Below are 27,741 nucleotides of genomic sequence, written 5' to 3'. Positions count from 1 at the left end.
TGATTTAGTAATGTATCTTACCCGAAAGAGCTGCTAAATTTTTGGAAGCAGTGACGTTGATTGCGTAGGCAGATTCGTAATCCTTTTCGACCTTATCAGGAAACCGCTGGGCCGCCGAATGCACCACGACATCGGGCTGAAAAATCAAATTTGATGCAACAAGAGCGAGTTTACAATGCATATTCTGCATGCAAACAAGAAAACTTACGAATGATAATTGTGGGTTTGGCCGGTTACCTTGTTCTCTCTCAAAATTTTGGCCGTTTGGTCCGTGTCAGTCAGATCTACCTGTAGCAAATCTCCCGATATCCTGGTATGGGCGAGACCGATAACTTTCCAAGACGCGGTTTGGAACGCCTTCACCAGCGACCTTCCCAGCAGACCGGAGGCCCCTGTGATAAGCACGGTCTTCATTCTGCAAGGAGGAGGAGATGCAAATACAAGAGCGTCCACTTTTGCAATTTCGAAACGCCGCCGAAGAGCGGAGGTGTTTCGCGGCGGGGGGGTGAAACGAGGGGAGAAACCGGCGGCAGTGCCACACGAGACGTCGTCCGAGGCCCCGTCGGGCCGCCTATTTACGTGTTCTCGCTCGAGCCACAAGACGTTGCGAGATCGTTATAGCGCGCGTGCATAAGCATTACAATGCGTCCGAGCGCAAATTGAAGAAAAGCATGCAACATCGTACTACCTGCTGCAGTCGCGAAACAAATGAGCACCTTGAACGGCACCGCCGGGCCCCAGAAACTGTAACAGGAAGTTGTTACGTTTGCTTGGAGGAATTTCCGTTTTCTGAGAGAGTGCAAAGAGGCCATGCGTCTTCTCCACCAGTCAGACGGGCTAAGCTGGCTCGCCACGGGCTGCATGATGGCTGCGAGTGCTGCAAGGCTGTGTCGGCTGTGTTCGTTGTAGCTACCTGCGGACCATGAGCCCTGCGTTTCATGTGCAACGCAGCGTGTATCATTGTGCGTGTGCGGCTGATATGCGAGGCGTCGGATTTACGTGCGGACCGAGGCAACAACAAACAGCTGTGAGTAGCGTCGGCATCGTTGGCTCAGCGGGCAGCGCTTGCGATACGTCGTCGTCTGGAATTTCAAACATTTTCCTAATTTTCTCTTAAATTTAGTGCAGAAAGTGGCGAGATCAACCTTTTTCCGGGTCCTTCAGGAGTGCAGGGTATTTGGCAAACGTCCAAGATGCGGCACTTTTCACTCGAGAACTAGGCTAATCGGATTTGTTTTGGACCGTCACGACGTCGTGACATCACTGACGCTTTCGATGCTGCCGGGTGAGAGTAGACGTCCCGATCGCCACGCGTCTTCTTCGTGCGCTGGTTACCTTAACGTCTCCCCGTTGAGAATCCCCGGTGAGCGCGTTATACGATGCTATTTACAACCGTGCGTCAACTCACTGCTTCGGACGGACGACGCTGCAGCCTTTGTCAAAACAGCTCGCATATATTGCTTCCGGCCATTCTGCTTGTTTATTTGGCGTCGAAGATAGCACCTGTGGCAGCGTGGTGGCTGCTCCGCAGATCGCTCCTGCGCGCGGGGACAAAGCGGCGGGACCGAAAGACAACGGGAATTCCGCGAGACGGGCGAATCCTAGAAACGCCCATCCAAGACCGCTCGTCGTGCAAGGGCCTGGGAGCGTCTAGCTTGGAAGAAAGGAGAAAGAGGGCGTTTTGTGCGGACGGATTCTTGCCTTCGAGGAAGCGACTTGTGGTGACAGTATTTCTGAAACTGCATGCATCAAATCTTCGGGCGAATAGTCAGATGAAATTATACGCGTGTTAATCGAAAATTACTCACGAGAAAGGCTAACCATTATTTTTTGAGTGATTTTGAAGTTGTGCATACAGTCTTGGGGCCAGTACTCACCTATTGAAATTCAGTGCACACGAGTTGACAATACCAGCTAAAGAGGAAAACCCTTATTGTTGTCTGCCGTGCTGCCACTTCAGGTAGTTTCAGTGAACCGGACAATGTACGTGAAATCCTATGTACCTATTAATGCCAGTGAAAAACATAGATGAAGCGTATTTTTCTGTTTGTTTTAAAAGTTTTGCAAACTTATGTGAATACTTCCAGGTCGCAGGCCCTTTACCCTTATGATGAAAATGGCATCCTTAAATGAAGAAACGGTGCTTCAAGCACCAATGCTCAAGCGTTCCCAAAGCAACAGTCGCCTCAAGTCGGCCAGCTACAAGTCACGGCTGTTTGTGCTCACCAAGAGCTGCTTGCGGTACCATGACGGAAAACCAGATGCAAGTAGTCGGCATTTTCTTATTCTTTGTTCATCATGAAAAATATTTGCCTGCATGACTCCTGTTGTATAACAAGGCCCCCAAATGATATTTCATCCCGAATGAAACAGTAGCTCCAGAGTTCTATTTTGGAGGTATAGAACTTATTAGCAAGTAGTGTTGCCTTTGAACGGAGCTTCTGACTGCAGGAAGTGGCTCCTCTCTGGTGTCTTCAGGCTTTGTTTATTGAGATTGAACTTGTTGGTTCCTGGTTTAGTGCAAGACCTAGGTCCCGCCCTGATATCTCGACTAGCGGAATCTTCACTGATGTTTGCAGCAGTAAACAGTAATTGGATAAGGGTACCTACACCCAGAGATGTTCTTGTTTTTTTTTAAGTGCACAAAGTTTTATCCAAAGTTCCCCTCTCGTATCTCTAATCCCTTGATGCCTCCCAAGTCAATGGCACAGCCAGGATTTTGTTGAACAGCGTTTCTTTGGTGTTTTGTCAGGGGTTCACTCGTTTCTGTGCAAAAATTGATAAACTTAGGCATAGACTTGTGAGAATTTTAAGCGCAGCCAAGGTGCCTGCACCCTAGGTTGCTGTCAGGATCATAGCCAAAATTACGCTCTAGGAGCAAAGCAGAACAGTTGGTGTTTTTTGACGAGAACACTGTCTTTTGTTTGATGGTAGGGCAAGGAGAAGGGACGTCTGGACCTACGTACAGTGCGGCTCGTCGAGCGTGTTGATGATGGGGCACTGGAGAGGGAGAAAGCCTTCCAGGTACTTAACTTTGCAGCAGACGCCTGCTCTTCATTATGTGTCGTACTTGCCAGCCAGCCTAACTGCGAGCTTTTGTGCCCTGTGCGTTTCTCTGGTCTAGATTGGCTACAAAGATCGCCTCATGTACATTGTGGCATCCTCCGAAGCACAGCGAGAAGAATGGATTGGTGCCTTGAGGAAACGTAAGGGTGTCTTTGCTTTGTATTATTTTTTTATTATTTTGTGGTTGTATTCTCAGAAACATGTTCTTTAGACTTTAATGGGCATTTAGAAAAGCATTGTGCCTTAGCTCTCGCAGTTTTCAAGGCAAGTTCTTCAGTCTGACATAGAAAAGCTATCCTTTTTTTATTCCTGCACTTGTTACACTAGTGTAGCCAGTCTAGTGTCATGAGCATTGGTCTCACAATCTCAAGCCTACACTGGGTGTAGCCAGTGTAGTAAAAAAAAAGTACCCCTCGTGTGAGCCAGTGTGCCCTTCCAAGAAATGTGCACATATACTTTGTGGAAATTAAAAATGCAGTGGCTTTGGGATGAATCAACTTCAAAAGGCCAGGTTGCTAAGTTTATTCAAAACAACATTATGGTTTAAAGTATGGGCAGCTACTTTTTTTAAAAAACCAGGCTTTTATGTACTTATCCATTTGTATCATTTATAGTATGTCTCTGCCAGTAAGCTATTTATGTTTATTTTAATGTTGTCCCATCTTTCACTTCTTAGCTTTGTCAGTGACAACCAGTATTCCCCCCCCCCCCCCCCCTTTTTAGCACTAAGCGCTAGTAGGTTGAATGACACAGTCATGTCAAAAAAGGCTTCATATATGAGCCAAGAGATTGTATTGAATTGAATGGTGCAGCAGTTCCAGAATAAAACGGTGCCAAGTGACAATTGAAAAAGGTCTTTCAGGGTCTTTGTTTACTTATTTGTAAATATTTGCAGCTCTATTCAAGGGTCATCGCAAGAGTGAGCAAAATGTAGCCATACAGGTCCAAAATTATGCAAAGTTTTTTTGACGGAATATTTGTCAGCTTTTTTTTGGAACTTTGCAAGCAAGATAGCAATATAAGGTAAAGCATAAATGAAAGGAAGAAATCAAGAACAAAGCAGAACACTAGCAAGGGGGGGGGAGATTCAGGGCATGTGCCACAATTGAATGATCGTAAAAGTAAAAAGCAAGTAACAAGATATGATATAAAATGCTAACAATATTAGATTAAGTGGTTGAGATTTAAAAAAAAAATTTTCCTGAGCGAGCCGATGCTCGGTTTGCACTCAAACTTCACATGAATGTCGCATTTTGGAATCTATTTTGTTTGACACTGGGTACTACAATGGTACTTACCTGTTTATTCTAAAAATAAATAAATAACGATTTTCGCGTATGGGAAAATGGCGACCTATTTGGACGTGCGAGCCAGCGCAAGTTGATCTTGTAACGACGGCGCCACATGGTGTATGCAGAGCGAAACGCACGTTTGGGATTCTTGGTAGGAAAGAACAGAGCAGCGGTTTGCGGAGGAAAAAATTTTTAAGTGTTCCAATTATCGTTGCACCACCCTGTATATATAGACAAAACATCCAGATGTACTATACTTAGCTACAGCTGAAGAACGACAACAGAAGTTGCTGCTGTGCCTCATCATTGAGGGGGCTGTTCCTCTGCGGGGCACAAAGAGTGCGTTACTGCGAACATTTTGAATGTGACGCAAATCGTTTCCATGATTTTTCGCACTTAACCTGCTTAGCATCTACTACAGCAATGACAAACAGACTGTGTGAGAAAAAGCAGACGATGTCATGTATTAATAGGCTTGTTCGTTTTTTGGGGGGTTTTATATTTTTTTACAATCATGGGTAAAAATCGGGTCCTATTTTTCGAACTGATATTCGGGAAGAAGTCGGGTTTGTTTGTAAAACCATTCCGAAATTGGGTTTTTTTTTCTGGTTGAATATACAGATGTAATAGGTAACGCCAGAGTCCTTCAAAAGCGTTGAACAACTCTGGTAGTACACCCGGTTTATTTTAGATGGTATCACGAACTTCTTAACTATAACGCGTTAAAATTGGTGTTTGTTTCAAGCTGGTAATCAGGGTAAATCAGGGTTTTCTAGCAAATACTCTCCGATTTGGCATTTGTTTGAAATGAATCGGTAATGATGGCAGTAAAAAGCATTGATAATTTTGGTAGCATTGATAACAGTAAAAAGCATTTAGAAATGAAACATTTTATTCACGAAAAGCTGGTCATTGATTTTTCTCTCGTCCTTGTTTACAGACATTATCGTCTGCTTACGCAGCAATTCGGTCTTCATTCGATACCTGCCTGATCGATCGCTAAACGGATCTCAACTGGGAGAAAGTTCTCTCAACATGACAACTTCCATTAGTTAGGCACAGCAATGTCAGTAAAGCAATACAAACAACCCTATGTATTATGACAACCTTCTTTGACATTCAGGTCCGTTGCTTCGGCGGAGCGATACACTACATGAGCTGTTGCCAGTCTTTGCTTGTGCCTGGGTAGCAAACTTGTCAGGAAGGTGTAACAAATAGGTGAATGGCTTGTATGCATGAGCTGCTAAGACGCGAGAAGTCCTATGTCAGAGCAGCTATCAATGTTAGCCGCACTGGAACACAGGAATAAATATTGGGTGAGGGTTATCACCTGGCTGAGCTGCATGGTTCAATTCTCCTGGGCAAGAAACTGTATTTGAAGACATTGGCGAGGGTGAAGTACGGCATGATATTAAGATGGGGTTAACTATGGGCAGCAAATGATCTCTAGAAATTAATAAATGATACTCCATAAGAAGATTTCTCAATGCCACAAATATATACGAAACAACAGTGTGTAAAGAGTGAGAAGCCACTGAGTAAACGATAACACAGTTGAAAAAATGCAAAAATAAACTCTTGGCAGCCCTTCCTGGGATCTTTTTGCAGCTTGTTTATCAAGCTTTGGCCACAATTTGGCCATACGTATCTAATCTTGCCTAAAACAAAATTTTTTATGTTGGGTGAGCACTTTCGTTTCTCGCCTTGGGTCTCGCCCTTATCTCTCAATTTGACATTGGCGCTGCTTTCAAAAGAACGCAACACTTGCCAACTCGCCAAACTTTCCTCGCATCCTAGTGAACATATTGATCATTTCTCGTATGTACTGCTTATATGTATTGTTCATGGGGCAACTGTTTTCTGAGGCCTGATTGTGTGTGCGCTGCCCTGCCTGTCGTTGAATGTACAGTGTGCGTGAACAACGAGCAGCTTGCCGACAAGTTCCACTCCGGCGTCTGGTCCGGTGGCCGCTGGGGCTGCTGTGGGCGGGGCTCCCGGGGTTCCGCCGGCTGCCGGAGCACCTGGGTCACCTCTCCACACAGCTCGGAATCGGTCAACTCCAGGGGTAAGGCTCATATCTCTCTCGGCTGCTTGTCAGACTTCCCACCTTACAACAGCAGCTTGGCAGTTTTCTCTCAAGAATTGTGGCAAACTTTAGCAACATTTACACAATTGTGCCAGTCGTACATTTTGTGCAGTTACCGGTCCATTGTAATCATGTAAGCAGCATGACTTGGTAGGAGAAACATCCTGTTCAGTGTTTCACGTGAAGCTAAGTTTAGAAGTGAATGCGCTTTTGTTAAGTATACATGCTTTATGGAGATTGGATAACATCGTTGTGGGAAGAGAAATCATTGGGCTGTTGGTGTGGCTCTGTGCTGTCGGTAACAATGCGTGTACAGCTTTGAAGGGGAGAGGGACAAGCATTTTTATTACTTTGAAGTGCTGCATGATGACATCAGGACGAAAAATTGCACGTTTGCCTATGAAAATTGCACTACATTTCTTCAGCTGGTACAGTTAGTAAATGTGGTGGGCTTCTGTCCTTTTCATGTAAATGTGGATTTATGTGAACTAAGCCTTGGGGACATTTTAGTGCTGACTGCGAACGTCCACGAGTTCGGCCAGAGTCATAGAGTATTCTGGTGGAAAAAAAAACAGCAGTGCACTTATTCATAGTCTGAAGTACGCTATAAAAGGTTGGAACAGGAAAGATGATTTTAACCTTTCTTGCAGCATTATTCAGCTTACGAAATATTGCATTTGGCTGCGGTGTTAAAGGCCAACTGCACTCAAATTTCACCCTGGCTAAATGCCTTCGAAATGTGTAGTAGGTACCAGAGAACTACTGCGACACGACCGGTAGCTCTATGCAATGCGTGGTTATTCAGTTTCAGGCACTCAAAATAACGCCCTTGCAGACGACAAAGCACCTGCCGGCGTGTCGCGCAAACAGCCATTTAGCGGAAGTGACATGCCAGCCGTCCAGGCCGATCAGCCTGCCTCGCAGCGGGAGAATCCAGAAAACTCGTATTTCGCGCCGCCGGTACGCCTGGCCTTCGTGGAACCGAAGAGGCTTCGTCAAACGTGCGGCGCGTGCGGTTCTCTCATTTTCGAGTGTCGTGGCGGCATCATGCCCACGCGGTGTGGCGGGACAAGCGCTCACTCTTCCTCGCGCCTCCCACACCCCCGCACGCGCGCGCTGCCACTCTCCTCCTGGCTGGCCGAGCCGGCCGCGTCGGCCGGTCCGCACAGCTCGCGCCGTCAGGCCAGGCCGTCTGGCCGCTCGCGCCGACGGCTGATACGTCACTTCCGCCTGCCCGTAATGGCCGCGTTTTGCCCAGTTTCGTTTTCAAAATCTTCGATTTTTGCTGGTCGCTTGCGGCGTAATAACGTACATTTTAGGCGCCATACTTCGTACATCGCGGTCTTTTTAGTCATACTATGCAGGAACAGTGATTTCACGCGGTCGAAATTTTGAGTGCAGTTGGCCTTTAATGACACATGTATCATTAACTCAACACAAAGGAGCCGCTGTTTTGTTGCTAAAAAAATAAAGTCTAAAATTGTAAGCATTTGATCGCACACTTCAAATGTAAGCACACCACCAAACTTTCAAGCACCATCGGTGAGAAAAGCAAAGTGGTTTCTGAAAGTCAAGAAAATAAGTATGTGGGGTGTTCTTATTATGCCTATCGTTGTTGTTCTCATCCTCTGCCTTCGTGTGTTATTGCCGCTTCACTGCCTGACATAGCTGCTCTTGCCTTTCCCACTTTTGTAAAAAATGCTAAAACCCAGGCACCTGGCTTTTTATCATTTAAGCAGGGGTAACCATCATTTGGTTTTTCAACCATGGTGCTGGAAATGCAAATTATGCTGGTAAGTTGATTGCCCAAGCTTTGCGCAGGCTTGGCTAGTTCAAGAACAACTGGCATGTTGAATTCGTCAATATAAAACTCGTTGGAAGCATAGTGTGTGTCGCTTGCAATCTGTAATGTCACGCATTGCGTGTGTCTGTGCAGGCAGCATCTCGTGCAGTGACGCCGTTCCGGCAACAAGGTCTAAGGACATACTACCCGTAAAGGTTTGCACCTTTGGATGCTTTCACGCACAGTGATGTTAGTGTTTCCTGTTACGAGATCAAAAATCATGCAAAAGAAATGCAGACCTTGTGCCATGTACCTACTAGCATTAAAAACTACGTGGTGTTAAGTGTACAACTTTACCATCTTTTTTTTTTTTTCCTCCCCCAGGGAGCCGTTACTACTAAGGTCGTGAGAGCCCTGTACTCATTCCAGGCCATCGAAAAAGGAGATCTCTCGCTAGAAGCTGTGAGTGTCTTGTCTTGAGTTCTGGCCCGTGCGGTTATGCTGTCTTCGTTGAACACAGCGGGAAATGGCAAAAGATTCATTTGGCTGCATGGCTGTTGCTTTACATGTCCTTGTAGAAAGGGTTTTAAGAATTGCACACTTGCCACCTGATGTACTGCATGAGGAGAATGTATGTCACGGCATTGTCTTACAGGGCAAGGAATACATCGTACTCGATGACACAGGGGAGCACTGGTGGCAGGTTAAAGACAAGAGTGGGTAAGGAAACCTCAATACATACATTTTCTTATCCAGTGCACAAACACTGCCGTTGGCCTTGGTGTCAGCGTCGTAACCGAACGAGTGAAGGTGGGAAGAAAATGGTGGAGGAAAATGTGGCAAATGTGTGCGGAGAGGCGCAGCATTCTGAGCCCACAAAATACGCTCGTCGGAGCGTCTGGCAAAAGTGTCAGGGGGAGGACAGCACATGCTGTTATGGCACCGTCGCTCTCACTGCCTCTCCCTCACACTTTTAGCAGACGCTATTACACTGTGTGTGGCCCATCTGAACCACGTGACATTTGTGCGGGAGGTTCAAACACGATTTGCAACAACATGGCCGCCTACGGCGGCAATGCACTGTGAGATAACAGCATGGTACCACATGCCGCCATGCGTTCGCTGATCATGTGATCACTTCCTGATACGCGACAGATATGTGCCGTGACCGAGAAGACTGCAGTTCACACTGCTCAAAAATTTTTCATTAGGGAGTATAGTAATTGTCAGCGCATTTTTCCTATCCTGTCATCTGCACCAGATTTGAAAAAAAAAAAAAAAAAAAAAAGGTTGCTGTGGTCATGTTAGACGTAACGTGCAGCATTATGTCGCAGTTATGCGAATGCTTATTGAAAATCTGTTACTAGTCAACCCTTGATTGTCATCGTGAAGGTTTAGTACAGCGCAAATTAAACACATTGTAATACTTTATTTACTCCAATTGATGCTAAGCCGTGCTTGCGGCACCACCTTTTCTCTCTCTCCTTCTTTCTTTTTCATTTCATGCAGAACAGGAGGTGTAAGTGTAACAAGCCTTTCCTTGTTTCTGTTAGTTTTAAGTACAGTGAACTAGAATGTCTTGATCCAGTGGCGCGAACGGGAGCGCTTTGCAGCGTTCGGGCTGAAGCAAAGCGCGTCTACCGCCGCCAGGGGCGCCACTGCGCCTTCTTCGAAAACGGTACCGCGGTTGCACGGGCCGTTCCTTGGGGCGCTCGCCAGCTATTGCCGCTGCCGTTTTTTACTGTGGTACAGTAATTAACCTTTATGGAAGAAAGATGCTCACTTTTGTTGTCCCTGTACTTTTCTAAGAACGTTTTGTTGCTTATCAGACCCGTTTGAGCCATCGGGCAACGGCTACAAACAAATCGTCTGCTAGCGGCGCAGACGATACGAGCGGATGTGCGATACGTTGGCGGCGCGCGGTCGGACAAACTCTCCGTCTGTTTATGGCTGAGGCCGGCCTTTCATTTTCTGCGTGTTTTACGTTTCCGTGATGTTCCACAGAAGCAAGAGGTATACAATCGTCAGGAATATAGTTATTGCGAGTGCTGTCGAATAGAGGTTGGCCAGGCCGGGTACGCGATGTCAAAACGAAGGACGGACACCTATTGCTTTGCTCCGGGTTGTCACAGTGGTTACCCTGCAGGTGCTCCCAAGGCGTCTTTGTTCGCCGCTCCTTTGGACGATGAACTGTGCAAAAAGTGGGGACAAAATTTGGGAAGACTGGACAAACTCTTGACCATATCTTCAGCCGTTGGTGAGCGCCACTTTGAGCCCGAGTGCTTATTGCGTGATTACATCCACGTAATAAACGGCTGTAAAGTGCGACTTGTACGCGGGAAGCTGTCACTGGCTCCAGGTGCTGTACCTACCATCCTGCCTGACTGTGCTTCGAATTCTGCGCGGAGCATGCACGCGGAAGCCGCAAAGGAAAAGGCGGACAAGAGTTTCAGTTTCGGCAGCCAGCAAGCAAGCTGAAGAGCCGAAAAAGATGAGGTGCACCAGCCACAACACGAGGCTCTCTCTCCGCAGTGCTCATCAAATGAAGTCGCAAGTTCTGTGGAATGATGCTTTCACAATGAGCCATCTTCAAGAAGTCAAGCTTCCTTCAAAGCTCTGGTGCCGGCTAAATTGTGCCGACGATCGAAACGTTCGTTTCGCTATACGACATCGATACGAAAAAAAAAAAAAAAAAAAAGCTAGACATTTTCACGAGAAATCTGTGCTCTTCTATCCACATGACGACAAAGTGTCGTCGCAAACATTCTTTTCGTGGTGTGTTATGCGGAAGCGGTGACATATATTCCCTAGCTGTTGCGAACAGTGTGCTGCAAGAAGCTGACAGCAGTTCGGCCTGCAAAGGGGCCATGACGACTAGGAGGTTTAGTGATGTATTACACGTGCTAACAAAGAAGCTGCGATCTCAAACGACACATTTGGAGACGCTGCCTTCAGCACTAAGTGCCTGGGGAAAGTTTCCTCTGAAGGTAATTTGTTTATTGCAAACTTTGCTGCTGAGAAAATCAGCCGGGTGCTACTGGACGCGTGAATACTGGGTATAATTTGCTTTTGTAGAGTGAAATTCACAAGTAGGTTCATGCCGGGACTTTATTACAGTAAATATAAAAAGTAAATCCATTCGTAAAGAATTAAACATAGCAGTTGTCCGCCGGCAGCACATCGAACGCGTACGCTCGCATCGATCGTCTGCGCAGGTAGCAGACGACACCAAACAACTCGATTTATAGCCGTTTCCCTACAGCTCAAAAGGGCAGATTTGCAACAAAACGTTCCTAGCAAGGTACGGAAATGCCAGACGCGAGTAGCATTTTTTTTTTTTAAGGGTTAATTACTACCCAACATCGGAACAGCGACAGCCTGCCGCGGCGGCGCCTTTCGAAGATGGCGCAGCAGCGCCACCTGGTGTTTTCTACACAGAAGAGCACGCCCCTTCCTCACCGTTCGCGCCACTAGATCATTCTAGTTCACTATAGTTTTAAGTGTTGCTGCAGTCAAGTAAGTGGGTGCATTCTTGTGTCTGGGCGTGTTGGATAAAATGGGAAGCTTCGTAGTTGCCTTTCTCTCGCATTTAGTGCTTAATTTCTTGCATGTTAGTAGTAATGCTAGTGCACGATAGACAAAATTTTGAATATGCGCTAACTAGTCTTTTGCTCAGTTGCATGAAGGACTATTTCCTGCTAGGTTTGCTTGCTTTAGAGCCCTTGGATGGAGTTTTAACAGCAGTGCAGCTCAAGCATTTTCTCTCTTACTCTGATTCTTCTGACTGGTCATTCCGTGTTCAGTTTGCAGTGTATCTAACAGGTGCATTGTACTGTGCAGGGCAGTGGGCTTTATTCCGAGCAACTATGTGGAGGAGAAAGCAGGCTTGTGGCAGCATGAGTGAGTATGCTAGTTATCTCTATAGTTTACTCTCTCGTTATCTCTCTACGTATCTATTCTTCTACGAGCACAAGGAACTGTGGTTCGGCTACGCTAGCCCTGTCATGTTTCTTCACCCAGTTGTGATGTACAGACGCTCTCAACTGTAAACGAAATGCAAGTTTTTTAATGTACAGTTGATTTTTTATGTTTTGCTATGAAATTTGTTTCTTATGGCTTCCTCGTTTTGCATCATGCATTGTGCGGAAAGAAGTTTGTTATAAGAAATGCAAATGCTGTACATATGCTTCATGAACTCGCTGGCAAAAAGGCTGTTTTAGCCTTCAGTCCTTGCATCCATTGTATTTTCATGGAAATGATACTGAATTGAATTGTTAGGTTGCATAGCAGTAAAGCTCCCTTGGTATTTGCTTGGCAGACACCTCCAGAGCTTAGTGTAATTTGATCACTTCAGCTTGCTGGTGGATATGGCCCTACAAAGATGCTTGCTCCTGTTCACAGTCATGTGCTCTGTTTAATTGTTTCAAATTGTATTTTCTTTGTTTGAATGATTCTCTGTACTGCTTTAGCGAGTCTAGCATTCTGAGTTGCAAGTGAAAGACAGTGGGTATTCAGACATTTCGTCTGCGAGACCCAATTTACCTGCAGTGGAAAGCTGTATTTCATTAGCACTCATTTGAGGCGAGGGTGGGTGCTTGTGGTTATGCAAACTGTGGTGGAGCAGTTGCTAATCTCTAAAGCACCTGAAAATGATTATTTTCGTCTGTCTGCCTTCCAGGTGGTACGCTGGAGACATGTCCAGGCAACGTGCCGAGCAAATTCTGCGCCAGGAAACGAAAGAAGGAGCCTTTGTGATTCGTAATTCATCATCCCAGGGCTTGTTTACCTTGTCACTCCTAGCAAACAGGTAAGTTGGAGAACAATGAGTGGTGAAAGGGAGCCTAGGGTCATATCGTAAGGCCCGCTGCGAAGGATTGGGTCATTGGATTGGACTGCTGACCACGGGGACTGTGTATTTCGTTTTATGCTAGGGAAACATGAAAATGCTTGTGTTGGTGAGGTATGGTATTAAATCCCACAGGATCGAAGTGACTTTGGAGCACCTTGGAGCATGCTCATCAGTGAATACAGCACACCTGATTAGTGAAGTGTTCCTCCAACAGCCTATTAAAGGGCACTAAATGTTGAATAACTTTTTATTTTAACTAAAATATTGCGGGTTTTAAACCTCTCTTTGGTATTTTTTGACAACCAGTGGTGCCTTGTTCGCTGAGAAGTAAACAATACTGATGATTTCACTTGCTCTCCTCCCTAGTAAGATGCACTGGTGCTGCACTGGTTGCTGCGCTGTGTGCAGCCAAGCTTGAAGCAGAGGAGCCCTGTGTGACAGTGTACGTTTCCTGCTGCCCAGCCCCACGGGAGTGATCCAGGTGAAGCACTACCACATCAAGAGCCGTAGCGGGGGCCAGCTGTACCTGTCTGAGCGGCGCACTTTCTCCTCGCTGGAGGAACTGGTGCGGTACCACCGCCACGACAGCGGCGGGCTGGCCACCAGGCTGCGCCACTGGCCTGCCCAGCTGCGTCGCACCGTTCCCTCCGCTGGCCTCGGGCACGGTGGGTCGGGCTCTTGTGGCTGTGGCTGCTGATGTACGTTCGAGAGCAATGGCTTATGGACCACGAGTGCAGTAGTCGGAGAGAATTTCCCCACCCTATCTCATCCAAGAAGCTGTTTTGTGTCAGCATGTGGTTATTCACATCCAGGACAATCTTAAATGAATTTGCAGTAGACACCGGTCAGCCGAGGGTCAATAAATTCTGGAAATATTAAGCCTGTGGGCTCCATAAGCTTCTGCTCTTGACTGTACGCCCATACCTGTCTAATTCACTGGAATAGATAAAGCAGTTAATGCCATGAAACGCAATTGTGTATGCGAACCGTAGGGTAGGGTACATATCTTTCCAGTTGAATTGAAGTACAGTGAAATCTCGATACAACAAATCACGCAATCCACCAAAAATCGTTCATTATGTGGAAATATTGTTATAATGAAAAACTTGCGGTCACTAGCCAGTACTCAAACCTAGGAATGAAAATGACATACCTTGGCAGTAGGCATGTGTGCAGACAAGCAAACTTTCAAATAAAACTGTTGCACTGACTTCAAAGCTGCTTTATTTGAATAAATCAGTTTTTTTCTTCTGGCGCGTGAAGCACACATTATCTGCCAAGTTATTCTGTTCCTTTGGCAGAAACAAAAAAGCCTATGCGCATTGGTGTCGAACCCAGTTATTTCAAGTGCATTGGCCTATTCGGGGGCTTTTTCTTGAAGAATTGAGCCAGACGCGGGAGCATTTTGCGGTCTGGCATCTCTGAGCCACATGATAACTGCTTGGTCCACATTTTGAAAGTTTCCCAGTTGCAGCCGTTTCCTGTAGGAGCATGTTGCGACTCCTGGTAAAGCTTAACAATCTTGTTTTTTCTTTCAAAATGGTCACGATGGTTGATGGCGCAATACACACTGTCTGTAGACGTTGTGTTTTCCCCGCGTCGATTTCCTGCTATACGTCCGATTTGTCCTGCAGCAAAAACTGCTTTTGCCCCTTCTTAGCGCTGCCGCTAGCTGCATTTATTGTTGGATCTCGCACGAACTTCGCAGCAAGATCACCTCCAATGAAGAAATAGCTGCCCGCACACGTGAATAGCGTAAAGAATGACCGACTGGCCACTGACACCTAATACGAGATAGAAAAGAGTCAAAGGTGGCTAGGCCTGCTGGGCTAGTTTACACTCACACTAAACCACAACTTTGTCGAGGTGCTAGCAGTTGGCACTCGGCGTGATGATGATGATAGCTACTGCGCTCTGGGCATGCACACAGAAACGGCGGTGTTTGTTTCATGCGGGAGTTGCGGCGCTGTTACTTTTAGCCGAATTTGTACTACTGACGTTCCTCGATTATAAAGGAGAAAATAAACTATGTGCGTTGTTCTGAAATATGCGCTATATTTAAATTGGTTGTTCTGAAGATAGGAAGTGTGGTGGGGACATGTAAAATATTCATAAATTTGAGAAATTCGTTAATGTGGGGTTTAATAACGAGAGTTGACTGTAAATGTTTGTCCTGCTGTAGGTTCCAGTGGCTATAATGGGTATGTACGCCAAGTAAATGCTGGTGATTTCTTTTGCTGAAAACAAGAAATTTTACTGAACAATAATTGCTAAGATAAATTTTTAGTTCTGCACTGCGAGCATTACTACAGACGTGTCTACAGATATCAGCCATCAGCCCCAAGTATTGCTTGTGTTGTACCTGAAGTGTATAGCCACCACGAACATATGGCTGAATGATGGGTTCTTCATGTTATGTGCAGACAAGTGGGAGATCGACCCATCTGAATTGACTCTTCTGGAGGAACTGGGCAGCGGGCAGTTTGGTGTAAGTCTATCCTTCCTTTTTCTGCTTTCTGTCTTGCTCAAATATACTTTAACATTTAAACCGACTGTTCGAGCAGAGGCCTACATCTTCATGGACATCTATGTTAAAGTGACTCTGCAGCACTTACCATCGACTGCTCGGAATGTATTTTGGGGTAAAGTCTATTGTCCCAGCAATCTCCTCCCACAAGAATTATAAAAATCCGTTCACTATTACCGAAACTACAGGCAATGAGAAATCGCGCATGATTGTTCCCTCTCAACTCGACCGTGGACATCATGACGAAAGCTGCGCGCTATTTCCCGGAGAGGGGGGCGGCTCGTGGCGATGTTGAGGGGGGTGGCTCGTGGCGGTGTCTTCGGCGACCTTCGATATATCACAGTGCGGGGAGTTTTCTCCTTTTCTCCGCAATGTGGAGTGGTCTATTTCCGGTCTGGTGGCACAAAAAGCAAGCATGGCTACCTGTTCGCAAGCACACGCTCAGGCTGGTAGGGCGTTTTTGAAGCAATAAACGCTTGTTGTCGAGTGATCTCTTGTAAAGGGGAGTATTTAGTTCATCACTAAAACTTTGCGCACACTCAAAACACAAAAGTAACGCCAAAACTGTGCATACAGGTTCAGGCATTGAACAGGTTGGTACACAGCGCCAACTACGGCAGATTGTTGCAGGAAATGCGAGCAATAAGCCGCGAAGTCGACCAGTGGCAGCCAATAGGACAGCCATGGCTGCAGTGACGTCGTTTAGGCCATGCCAGGGGTGCATAATGAGGAAAATTGAAGAGAGCGCAGTTGGTTTTTCCGCGTCTTTCACAGCTATTTCCTCGCTCACTGCTTAACGTGTACGTGTAATATTTGGCTCAGGTATTCCTGGCAGTGTAATCTAAACGTCACGCAGGTTTACTTGTACTGCTGAAAGAGTGTTGCAGGGTCCTTTTTAAGTTTAGTAGGCTCTTGCAGGACTGTTTAGTAACCTGAAAAAATGCTGTTGGGGCGTGTTGACTCCTTGTTACAGGAGTTAGAGGCAATTTCACCAAGGTTGTTTTTCCAATTTCGAGGCAGTTCAAAGCCTTGAGCCATGGCCATGCATGTGCACTGTTGCTAATGTGTGTGTCGCATGCACGGATGTGCAGGTGGTGCGGCGAGGAAAATGGAGGGGTTGTCGAGATGTTGCCGTCAAGATGATGAAGGAAGGCACCATGTCGGAGGATGATTTTATCGAGGAGGCAAAGCTGATGACGTGAGTACAACGTTGTTTTTTGTGTAGGCTGTGCTCATCAGTACATAGGTCCTAAATGATTGTAACCAACGGCACGCAAATTGGTCAAGTGAATATTTTTTCAAATGGCACTGAATGTAGTATATGTACTAAGCCCTAATACCTTGCATCCAAAAGGGTGTACACATCTTATGCTCACTAAATAGCCCCTGATAGCGTAGATGAAAGTTTCTTTGTACAATGCTACAAAAGGCTTGAAGGGAGAGTAAAGAACTCCAAAATGCGTGGGGAAGGATAATTTGCAGTGTTTGTGGCCACCAGTTGGTAGACCACTCGTCAGTATATAGTCGGATGTTTGGCTGTTTGGAAAATAATATTTTAGCTGTCCAGTATTTTGTTTGCTAATCAAATAAGGTGCAGTTTATTATTGCAACATTTTAACCATGCGTCATGATCTCAAGGAGGTCATAAGCTACTATCTGTTTCGATGCTGGGCCATTTTCTCTTGTGCATGCCTTGATTATACTCCCGTGATTCCACGAGGGTTGAGTGAATGGAACTCAACTGTAGTGTCGATATTTTGTTACGTTTGTTGACATTGTCTTCTTTACTTGAAGATTGCGGATATTGGCGCGGACATAATTGAAACTTCTTAGCCCTGCTGCTCTATTACAGGAGACTGTGATGAGTTCTTGTAGGGGCGAGGCCTGTTAGGGGCTGGGGCTGTTGGCATCTCTTGTCATCGTTGTTGTCGCCGTTGTCATAATCATCGTTTGCCTCACGTAGTCACAGTACTAAAACACCGGGAAACTCCTTTGCGCCTCACTCTAGAACGTAATGCGTGCCAAGGAAACACCAGGGCACTCGTTTACTCCTCGTGCTGCAGCGCTTCGTAATGCGTACTAAGAAACACCGGGACACTGCTTAACACCTCGCGCTAGAAAGTTTCGTGCTTCAAAGACAAGAGACTTTTACAGCAAAGCTGTATACCTCAACCCCCCCCCCCCCCCCAACAGTTTCATCTCCGTTGGCAAAAACGCCAAGGCGCCAAGAATACACTTATACACTCCATGCTTCGCCCCTCACGAGGTTTTACATGGCCTGGAATTTTTTTCCTGAAAGAATTGCTTTTTTTTATAGCTGAGTACACAGAACACGAGTGATTCAAAGTTTTTATTCCAGGAAGCTGCAACATCCAAACCTGGTGCAGCTGTATGGCGTGTGCAGCAAGCATCGGCCAATATTTATTGTGGCAGAGTACATGAAACACGGTATGTCCATCTGTATCACATGGGGTTTTTGTGCGATTTTTTTTATCGTGTGGATTTTGTTTGCAGCGTAGCCTGCATTTCTATTGTTGGGGTTTGCTATGTCGCGTCATGCCCGGGAGGACGCCCCATAATGCGTTGCTTGGAGCTGGGCAATTTATGGTTGCGTAGTTGAAGTCTGTTCCAAAGGAGACAATGCTGTATATGCCAACACACAACTCCCAGTGAACTTGACATGACACCAAACCGGTTCACTTCAAAACCCAAGACTTGATTTTGGTTTGATGAAGCAGAGTGTGGCAGCCTGTCTGCACAGCAAACTTACTCTCAGATATGAATGAATTTTATCCTGCTCAAGTGGGCCTCCCAAAAAAGCACTGGGGCATTGCTTTTATGGTTTAAAAATTCCATTTCACTGCTGGTTTGGGTACTGTTCACGGCAAACAACATGTAGCAGTAGCTTTGGAGGGCTTGCCTACCAAACCATCCTATGCTCAAAACTCATCGACAAATTCCATAGATACAATTTCGTATCACCAGGAGTGGGCCTAGAGGTAATTTAATGTACCATTATTTTACTGAAACAGACCATTGTGCCTAAAAGAAACCCCCACTATGTGTGCATGCATGTCTTCTTGGAAAAAAGACCAGGCAGCGCAAGTATGGTAAAAGTCAACCCAAAGCTTTGCCTCAAGTTTCAAATGTGCAACCTGGTGTCGCCCCGTCCCTGCACTGAGTGTGCCCCAGTGTGCCTCAGGGTGTGCGTTGTGGTACTATTACAGGCTCCCTGCTGCAGTTTCTGCGCCGGCATGAGCGTGCCCTGTGTGAGAAGGGCCCCGTGCTGCTGCTGGACGTGTGCCTGCAGGTGGCCAGTGGTATGGCCTACCTCGAGATGCACAACTACATCCACCGGGACTTGGCCGCACGAAACTGCCTTGTCGGCGAGAACTACGTCGTCAAGGTGGCCGACTTTGGCCTTGCCAGGTGGGTGGGCTCCTCCCCGAAGAAGAGAACCCCGCGACCAGATTTGTGATCGATTATCAATCAATCAATAAATTAATCAGTCGACCTATGAATGAATCATTAACCAATCGATTGATCAGTGAATTAATAAATGAGTGAACTTTTTTTTTTTTTTGGAAAGGAGGAGTACAGGACTAAACTCTCTAATAGCGTGACAAGGTACTGATTACTTTTTCTTTCTTGTATTCCAACTTAGGACTCCTTAGTATTGATCAGTCTCAGCCAGAATTTAAACCGTGTAGCTTCAAAGAAAGGCTCTAGATGCTTTCAATCTTGGGAAGACCGCGTTTCAGTTCTGGGGTGGAGTAATTGATAAAGGCGTAAGTTTGTGGAAAAGCAGTGTAACCTTTGTCAGTGCCGTTGTTTTGTTCAGGGAATGTGTGTCATTTCATTGCAAAATCACTGAGGCGGTTCACATTAGTGTGAGTGTGGTTTTTTGGGCAAGTTGGTGTGGCAATCTTGAAAATTTCATATCGCATAGAAACACAGACAAAGGGGAACGAATGGGAAGCCTTACAGCACTCTAGCTAAGGGAGTCCCCTGGTGTCCCTTCTCTCCTTTACTCGTGGTGTATCCTCTGTGAATCTTTCAAGATCACGTTAGCATTTTGAAGAGGAAAGCGCAAATAATGTTTCCGTGACAATGTACACTTAATTAATCTCCTCTGAAGGGAATTTACCTTTTTTTGTATGTACTGTGCTTGCGTCCTGCCCTGCGGCTCTTACTACAATTTGCCACGTGCGTTTTCTGCTCACTGTCCTCGTTTGTGTTTGTTTTACGTTTCTCTTTTTCTTTTCTACTTCCAACTCCTAGATACGTCATTGATGACGAGTACACCAGTTCTGGGGGAGCCAAGTTCCCCATCAAATGGGCACCACCAGAAGTGCTAGGTTACACTCGCTTTAGCAGCAAGTCTGATGTCTGGGCATATGGTACGTACTTCTGCTGTGTCACTTGTTGTATTGCTGAAAAGTGTTAAAGATCCCCAGATGGTCAAAAATTGATCCGGAGCCCTTTACTTTGGCGCATCTCATCGCCCGAATCGCGTCAGCGCGTTAAACCTCATAATCAATCATTGTATTGCCAAGAAACTGACGCAAGGCAGGTGGCCACAACACGTGATGGACTTAGTCTGCAGGCATTATCTGAAGCCTGGTTTCATAGATCAGCTCAAGATGCCACCTACTGTATAAGTCGGAATATAGGTCAAGTTCTTTTACCAAAAAATTTTCCAAGAAGTCACCCTTTGACCTATATACAGGTCAGTGGCTTAATATTAGTTGTCATGTGGCAACCAGGCAGCCCATCGCAATTATCCAAACCTTAAAGCCACTATCACCACCCACATCAAAATCAAACATGCCACCATCTTCATTTTGTTGCTTTCGGTGTCAGTGATTGTGTGCTATTTTCTTCTTGCTCAAGATCAGTTCAGGCACTCTGTGCCAGTTTCCTACAGCCTTTAGAAAGACGTTATAAACATGCCCAGGGCACGGGCAACATGTGTAACTACAGGTTTTCCCACTCGATTTAATCCAATCTCCATACAATTTAATTCAGGTGCCAGCGAATTTAATCCAGATGCCATGTAATTTAATCCAGGTGCCAGCAAATTTAATCCAAGTGCCATCCAAATTAATCCAGCTATCAGAAGGATGTTCGGAAGTGTTTTGTGCGAAATGAGGCGCAGCTTTACGGACTTTGTTGGCGTGGTATGGTGAAAACGTGGTGCTTCTTGATCTATTATATCATATGCGTGCGGCTTAATGGACATTTACTAACGCTGGTAGGCCAGGAGAGCAGTCTCGTTTGATCTATTGGTACCATGTGCTGATCGTCTGCAAGATCGCCAGAAGTATCGTCTGCTCGCGTATTGTTACGCTAGCAGATTTTCCAGCGTCTTGTTATGCAATCAGACACTTCTGTCGCAAGTCGCAAGCAGCGGATACTTTTGACGATCTTGCAGACGATATTATAATTTTGAAATAATGCTTAACACTGAGGAAATGCATTCATTAATTGAAAATCAGAATGCAAAGGGAATTTAATGTGTTTTTATCAAAGGAGCTTGTGAAGGCATTGTTACGTGAAGAGCAGACGATACTTCTGACGTGAGCTATCGACGGTACTCTCGCAGACGATCAGTTCACAGCAGGCGGCACCAATGATCTGCGCGTGTTAGTAAATGTACATTAACCTGTTTCGCATAAGATATTTTGCACATAATGGCTGAAGAAACACCACGTTTTCACCACACCACGCGCAACAAAGTCCGCAAAGCTGTGCCTAATTTCACACAAAATACTCCTGAACATTTTTCTGGTACTAGCTGGATTAATTTGTTGGCACTTGGATTAAATTTGCTGGCACCTGGAATAAATTACATGGCATCTGGATTAAACTAGATGGTGCTTGGATTAACTTGGCTGGCGGCTAGATTAAATTGTATGGCGATTGTATTAAATTGATTGGGAAAACCTGTAATGCAGCTTCAGTGTCACCGAAAAGAGTGCCCAACCCTGGTGTAAGCTGAAGGGGCGGCACCGGTATAAAACGCTTGGAAGACCTCCTTTTATGGACGCTGTGCTATGCACATGGAACTCAAGTATAAGGTTGAAACTTATGTTTGCCTGCATCGTGTGATGTCGCTATGAATGCATGGCTGGCGACAACCCTAAGACGCCTGCTTACCTCCTGCAAGACCGTCTCTCATGACGGTCTGCACAAGGGTGTCTTCTGCTTGGCGCTCGCTTCCTGATGACATGGCCGTGTGAGGGTTCAAGAAGTGCTTCATTAGCAATTCCTCGGACTGCACTGAGTACGGCTTCCTGTGCGGAAGATAACCAGACAGAATTAATCGTCCAATAAGATTTGTGGCAGCTGTATTGGGAACGTTAGAAAAAATATCTGCTTATAGCCTCAATAAAACAATGTTGTATACCGAACATTTTTCCCATTTCATGGCTGCAAGGAAAGGGGGTCGACTTATATTCCGGCTCAACCTATATCTCGAAATATACGGCATTTGTTGCTGATCTTGGCAAGTGCAAAAACAAAAAATTGTCGTAGCAAAACAGGCTTTAAAGAGACACCAAAACTTTACGTGAACTCATTTTAATTAGAAAACTCAGACCACAGCTTTTATACATTACTAGAGAGGCTGCTTCTCTCGCGCTTCAGAGTCGGCCACCATGTTTCCAGTTTCATTTTGGAATATACGTGCTCTACATTGGTGCACATTCAGCGAAGTCAATAATCTATGGCAGTGAATGCCTGAGGTTCTGCAAGCAATAACTCCAGCAGAAAGTGGCAAAAGGAACAAGATGTTTAGGCCACTCGCCTGAGCATCTAATCTTCTGTTTTCCGCGCGGGGATGTTGCTATCGCTACAGTGTGTTTGCGCCAGATTCAAACCTTATCGCCTATGAAAGGTAAAGGAATGATTATCTTGTGCTCTTCCATTCGCCCTAAGCCGCTGTTGATTATCCATAAACGCCGCCTAACGCTACGCTCGGGCCCAGGGGAGCCGGGCAGGACTACTCAAATGTAAAAACACAGACCACAGACCACATGTTCGCAGGCCATAGTATGTGGCTGGTGGTTTACAAGGTCTCCGCTGTCAGTGTATCGAGTTCGCCTGCTCGAAGTGGAGAGCGTGGCTGCCACTGATCGCATTTTACTGGTGCGCTCTTTATCGTGTCGAGGAGGTGCTGGTGCGTGAGCTCGCTAAAGTGGCGCCAGAGAAAGCTGGCGCGCCGTACTCGTTTCACGCATCACTCCCCAGGTGTGTGGCCTTGGGCAGCGGTTGATGCAGCGTTGTTGCCACGGGCATCAGTACTGATATGTCAAAAAGCATTTCTAGTTCCGTCGGGGTCAAATCGTAAAAGGCCTAGCCAGCACCCTTGGCCAGAGAAACGTTGTCGGCGTAAGCCATGGCTTGCAGATGTAAAAGCTACTGTTGGCAGCGTGACGGCGCCTAGACTGCACCAGTGCCTTTCTCCTACCTTGTGACACAGTGGCTACGTCTTGAAAAAATGAAAGGGAAGCAGGAGAGAGAAATGCCGGCTTTATTTATTGATTTCTCAGCAAGTAAGGAATTGTTGCTCGTCGAACAAAATTTCAGAGAGCTACGAAACATATTATCTTCGAGTTAAAACGAAATTTCATTCAGCCTTTAGTGTCCCTTGAAACATCAGCTGCCTTAGCACCAAAATATAAGTCATATACAAGAAGATACGAGAAGATGCAAGGCATTGCAGTGCTGCCAAATGCTTTCCAGCTAGCCCATTTGACGCTGTTGTTATCGTGGCAAAAACAGTGGTAGGGGGACGTGCCTTGCGTTGACTGTCTCTTAACTGTCATTGTTCAGTTCATGCCTGGTTCCCAATTCAAGTTAGGCGCATTTATTTGGTTGGCCTGCTGGTAAGTCAGGACAATGGGAAAATACTGTCGTTAGAGTGTGTTTACTCTTCTAGGAGCCATGGGGGCTTAAATATTTCACACGAAATTTAATTGTGCCCACATAAATTTGAGGAAAAGTGTGATGACCAAAGCATCTTCTCATGTGAAGTTTGTTATTGAACTTTGTGTACCACCACCAGAAGCTCAAGTGTTGAGTGGTGAATAAGCAACGGGTGTGTACTGTAAGGAGGGGTGGCAGCGGAAGCTTGGGAAACTGGGTTCGAAGTCTGCTCTGTTTGTCCCTCTATGCAGGCGTGCTCATGTGGGAGGTTTTCACGTGCGGCAAGATCCCTTACGGCCGGGCGGCCAATGCCGAAGTGGTGGAACAGGTCCAGCATGGTCAGCGGTTACCCAGGCCCCCTGCATGCCCCTCGGACGTCTACCAGGTCATGCGTTCGTGCTGGGAGAAGGTGAGAATAATGTAGGATGCATCATAAGCCGTGCCTATGGCAGCAGCATACATTCAAATACAGGGGGCACAAAGGCACGCTTTTCGCATTCCGTACGTTTTGGTCCAGCGTAACCTTTTTGGAAATATTCCTGTCATCATTTCGGTTATAGCGTATGTCCCTTGTAAAAAAAGAAAAGGAACGAAGATTTGGGCCACTGTTATCAACCAGAAGCGTGCTGAATGGGCTTGCAGTACGCAGTGATACTGAACATTTGACATCAGAACTGTGGCCCAAATGTTATGATTGCGTTAGACCCGCCGCGGTGGCCCAGTGGCTAAGGCGTTGCGTTGCTGAGCGCGAGGACGCGGGTTCGATTCTCGGCTGCAGCGGCCGCTTTTCTGATGGAGGCAAAAAGCAAAAACGCCTGTGTGTACGAGATTTCAGTGCACGTTAAAGGGACCCAGAAAAGCTTTGTGAAGGTGGCAATCAAATGCATTCAGGTGGTAGAACACATAACGGGGGATTTTTGAGCCAAGTGTGAGCTCCATACGTTGTACGGATAATTTGTAAACAATTTTTGAAGATCGCCTTTCTCTGCCGATGAGCGCGCCGCCGCAGCGAGCCGACCGCGGCTGACGCAACGCCGACCGTGGCTGACGCAACGGCGAGGCGCCCCCCTGATTCGGCCAATCGTCGGTCGCCGGCAACGTCACTGCCATTGGCTTCCGGCTGCTCTTCCTCCTTCCTGCGCGATCCCGAGGCAAAGGCAGGTCTGCAGCGATTGACGCATGCCTAGGCGCAGGAATGTAGCTAGCGGAGAACGGAAGTCGAGCGTCGCGATGTCACATGGCTATTCCCAGTGTTTCCAGTTGCTTTGAAAGAAGCAGAGAGGGAGGATGAATCGATCGGCAAAGGGGGAGAGGTGCACTTAATTGCTTCTGGCGCAGCTAATACTGAATGTAGATCAATAATTCCAACGGCATTGCATCGCTATATTGGTACTACGCGACACTAAAGGCCTTTTGTAACATTTACAAGATGCTTTTCTGGGTCCCTTTAAAGATCCTCAGGTGGTCAAAATTAATCCGGAGCCCTCCACTACGGCGCGCCTCATTGCCTGCGTTGCGTCGGCGCGTTAAACCCTACAATCAATCAATCAATGATTGCATTAGTGCAGCCAAGACAACTTTATGACACCATGTGATGTGGTGCGATAATGTCAAATAGCGTACGACAATTTGAGTTCATTCATGAAGGGGGGGAGGGGGGTAAGGGGAATGAAAAAAACATACTGTACTGGCAAATTAATTTATATTGAATTTGAGTATTCTGTGTTATTGCTTAGTTAAAAAGCTATTTAAAATCACATGAAAAAAGGAACCGTTCTGTGTATCTATGCGGTATCTATGCGGAATTCCCACTTGTGGGTAAACCTGGACGCGCGGGAAAGCCTTTCAGAGCATGCTTTTTTGTTACACATTCACAAATTTAAAGAAAACGATTTAGTACTACAGTTAAAACTCGTTATTAAGAAATTGAAGGGGCACTGCGATTTGCTCATTATAATCAATATTTCGTTTGTAGCGGGCATTTATGCAAATGTAAGGCGCTGTGCTTGCCCAAAACGAGTAGCGGGCAAAATTGCATCGCGCTGCATGGGGGTACACAAAACGAAAAAGTAACCACATTCTGGAGATAAAAAGGAACATTCACACACCTACTGTATTGCAGTTCAAAATACGTAATCGTATGTCAAACAGGCTTAGCTGCAAAAAAGTTTCTTAATTGGACGTTGATGCAGCTCTCTGATGTGAAAGATGGCTCGCTCAGCTTCGCGCCCGATGTGGCGTCTTTTATCATAGCCGCCTTCACGTCCAGTGTCTTTCGCTTTCTTTTCCCACCTAACGCACTCATGCTGCTTGAATAACACACGCAGAACGATAAAAGATAACGCTGAAGGAATTCAAAAAAGAAGAGAAACGCACACAACTTTAACGGCGCGTCGGCAAGTAACCACAACAGTTGCAGGCGAGTGCGCTGCAGCAGCGCGTGCTGAATGCATTGGCTGCGTGCCGTGTGCAGCGAGAGGAAGGTGGGAGTGTCTTTGCGGGCGCAGTGGATGCATGGTGCGCCGTCCGTCTTCCCGCGCATTGCTGGCAGGTGCATGGCGGGAATTTCGAACTGTGAAAAATGCAGTTGTTGCCTTGTGCATCATCCCCAATCCATGTTGCGCACTGCCGTGAAGTTGTCTCAAAATTTTATTTTTGCACGAAATTTGTTCGTTATAGTATCGTGCAAGGGGTAAATTTTGCCTCATTAAAACGAGGTTTTAAATACATTAGTTTCAATGGGGACTTTCAAGGGGAATTACGATTTGTTCGTTATATCCATTATTTCATTATAGCCCATCTCGTTACAACAGGGTTTAACTGTATAACGAGCATCTCGTAATTGTGATTTCGGAGATTGGTCTTGCTGAAAAAAAGTTGTAGCAGGGGCAAAGACCAGTGGAAAAGTAAGTTCAGCCTATTGTGCCTGCAATATTTATGTTCACTCATTTAGCACGTGTGTTTACTTGTATTGTTGTTTTTTTTTTTTTTTTTTTACAGAAACCGGATGCAAGGCCATCCTTCCGTTCCGTCAAGACTCAGTTAGAAAAGATTATGGACAAGGACCATTGAGGGCAATGTGTGATTAAAAGTTGTAATACTTTGAAACAGGACTACTGCAAGAGCATGGCAAGCTAAGAGGGTGTGTGCTGTTCTCTCAGTTATGAATTAAGAGCTTGGTGGCTTCCAGCAGACACTATCGCCAACTTGAAAGCCGAATTTACTCCGTAGCACAGGCTTACTTGTTTGTCTCCTATTTGTTTGCGAATTTTTGTTTGTTGTTTTAGTTGGAAGGACTTTCGCGCTTTCTTTATTAAGCTGTCATTGTTACTCGTGCTTTAGGCACAGGCATTTAAAGAACAAAAAACTTTCTTTCGAATCTCATTATTTTTTTTTGCATGTATACTGTTGATGCATGAAACAGTTATTGAAACAGCAGTTTATTTAATGTAGGCAGTGTCGATACTAGTAGTTTGTTATGTTATCCATGACTTTTTTTATGCCAGTGGCTTTTATGTTTAGTCATTTGTATCCATGGCAGTTTACGCGAGCAGAGTGGCTCAAAGTTTGTGCAATCTTAGTTTTGCCGGCTGATGTGCAGATGGTGTAGTGTGTGCTTTTTGCCTGAGTTTTTTTTTTAATGAAAAATGTGGCCTATGTGCTTGACCAGTTGTTTGTGATGGTTTGGCAACTTAGTGCCTTATTGTTGGTGGGTGTGAATAAGGTTTGCGAGTGTGTAAGACCAGAGTGGCGCTACTAGTGGCATTTACTTTTGTTTGTTCTTCATGTGTGCATGTCGTGTGGCAGCCATTGAGGCAGCATGCCGGTTTCGATTCTTGTACTCAAGTCATTGTTAAGGGCCTGTGATTGGGGTAGAACTCATTCAGCCAGGTCTGTACAGCAGTGAGTGTTGTTTTTCAGCCGTCCCTATACTCCTTTTGCTGTGGACATTTACCTTCTGTGTGCCATACCATACGCTCTTTTTAAAGCATAAATGCACACGTATTCACACTGTTGGCTTTGCGTGTTGTTTTGTTGTCATCACCGGTGGAATAGGTGGAAATTGAGAGCTGTTGTATGGAGAAGTTGCTGCTTCACAACTGGGCGTTATGGTTAAAAATTGAATTGGCGATGGTCGCGTTTTTGATGCCTCGGGGCGGAGCATGTGTTCAGCTCTCTGTGAAACTCAATAAACCTTGTCCACGGCTA

At 45.9% G+C, this 27,741-nt stretch overlaps 2 protein-coding genes across 6 annotated transcripts in view; one reads left to right on the top strand and one right to left on the bottom strand.

Annotated features, from left to right (window-relative positions):
- LOC144174357 (methionine adenosyltransferase 2 subunit beta-like) overlaps positions 1-961 on the bottom strand; it is a 15,248-nt gene extending 14,287 nt beyond the window's left edge. The window contains exons 1-3 of one of the 2 annotated variants that reach the window (XM_077703014.1): positions 765-961; positions 238-415; positions 24-136 (exon numbers count right to left, since the gene is read on the bottom strand). In XM_077703014.1, the coding sequence (XP_077559140.1) occupies positions 24-136; positions 238-415; positions 765-961 (488 nt within the window). Of the gene's footprint in view, positions 1-23; positions 137-237; positions 416-688 lie in introns of both variants that reach the window. The other variant, XM_077703015.1, reaches the window with a different exon arrangement.
- Positions 890-27,741, top strand: Btk (tyrosine-protein kinase Btk29A). Of its 4 annotated transcripts, none has more exons than XM_077703012.1 (18): positions 890-1,027; positions 2,088-2,263; positions 2,935-3,024; positions 3,125-3,206; positions 6,268-6,423; positions 8,381-8,442; positions 8,612-8,689; positions 8,883-8,947; positions 12,068-12,127; positions 12,906-13,034; positions 13,539-13,741; positions 15,500-15,564; positions 16,695-16,801; positions 17,963-18,051; positions 18,831-19,032; positions 19,885-20,003; positions 23,784-23,941; positions 26,533-27,741. In XM_077703012.1, the coding sequence occupies exons 2-18, from the start codon at positions 2,108-2,110 to the stop codon at positions 26,602-26,604; spliced, it is 1,893 nt and encodes a 630-aa protein (XP_077559138.1). In that variant the 5' UTR covers positions 890-1,027; positions 2,088-2,107; the 3' UTR covers positions 26,605-27,741. The 4 variants fall into 4 exon arrangements, with proteins under 4 accessions (XP_077559138.1, XP_077559136.1, XP_077559137.1 ...); XM_077703010.1 differs by lacking the exon at positions 890-1,027 and adding an exon at positions 1,232-1,363; XM_077703011.1 differs by lacking the exon at positions 890-1,027 and adding an exon at positions 1,261-1,285.

The sequence above is a fragment of the Haemaphysalis longicornis genome, unplaced genomic scaffold (genome assembly GCF_048455015.1).
Source record: "Haemaphysalis longicornis isolate Haplotype H1 unplaced genomic scaffold, Haemaphysalis longicornis Haplotype H1 scaffold_3, whole genome shotgun sequence".
Lineage (NCBI taxonomy): Eukaryota > Metazoa > Arthropoda > Arachnida > Ixodida > Ixodidae > Haemaphysalis > Haemaphysalis longicornis.
This window is presented reverse-complemented; position numbering and strand designations above follow the sequence as displayed.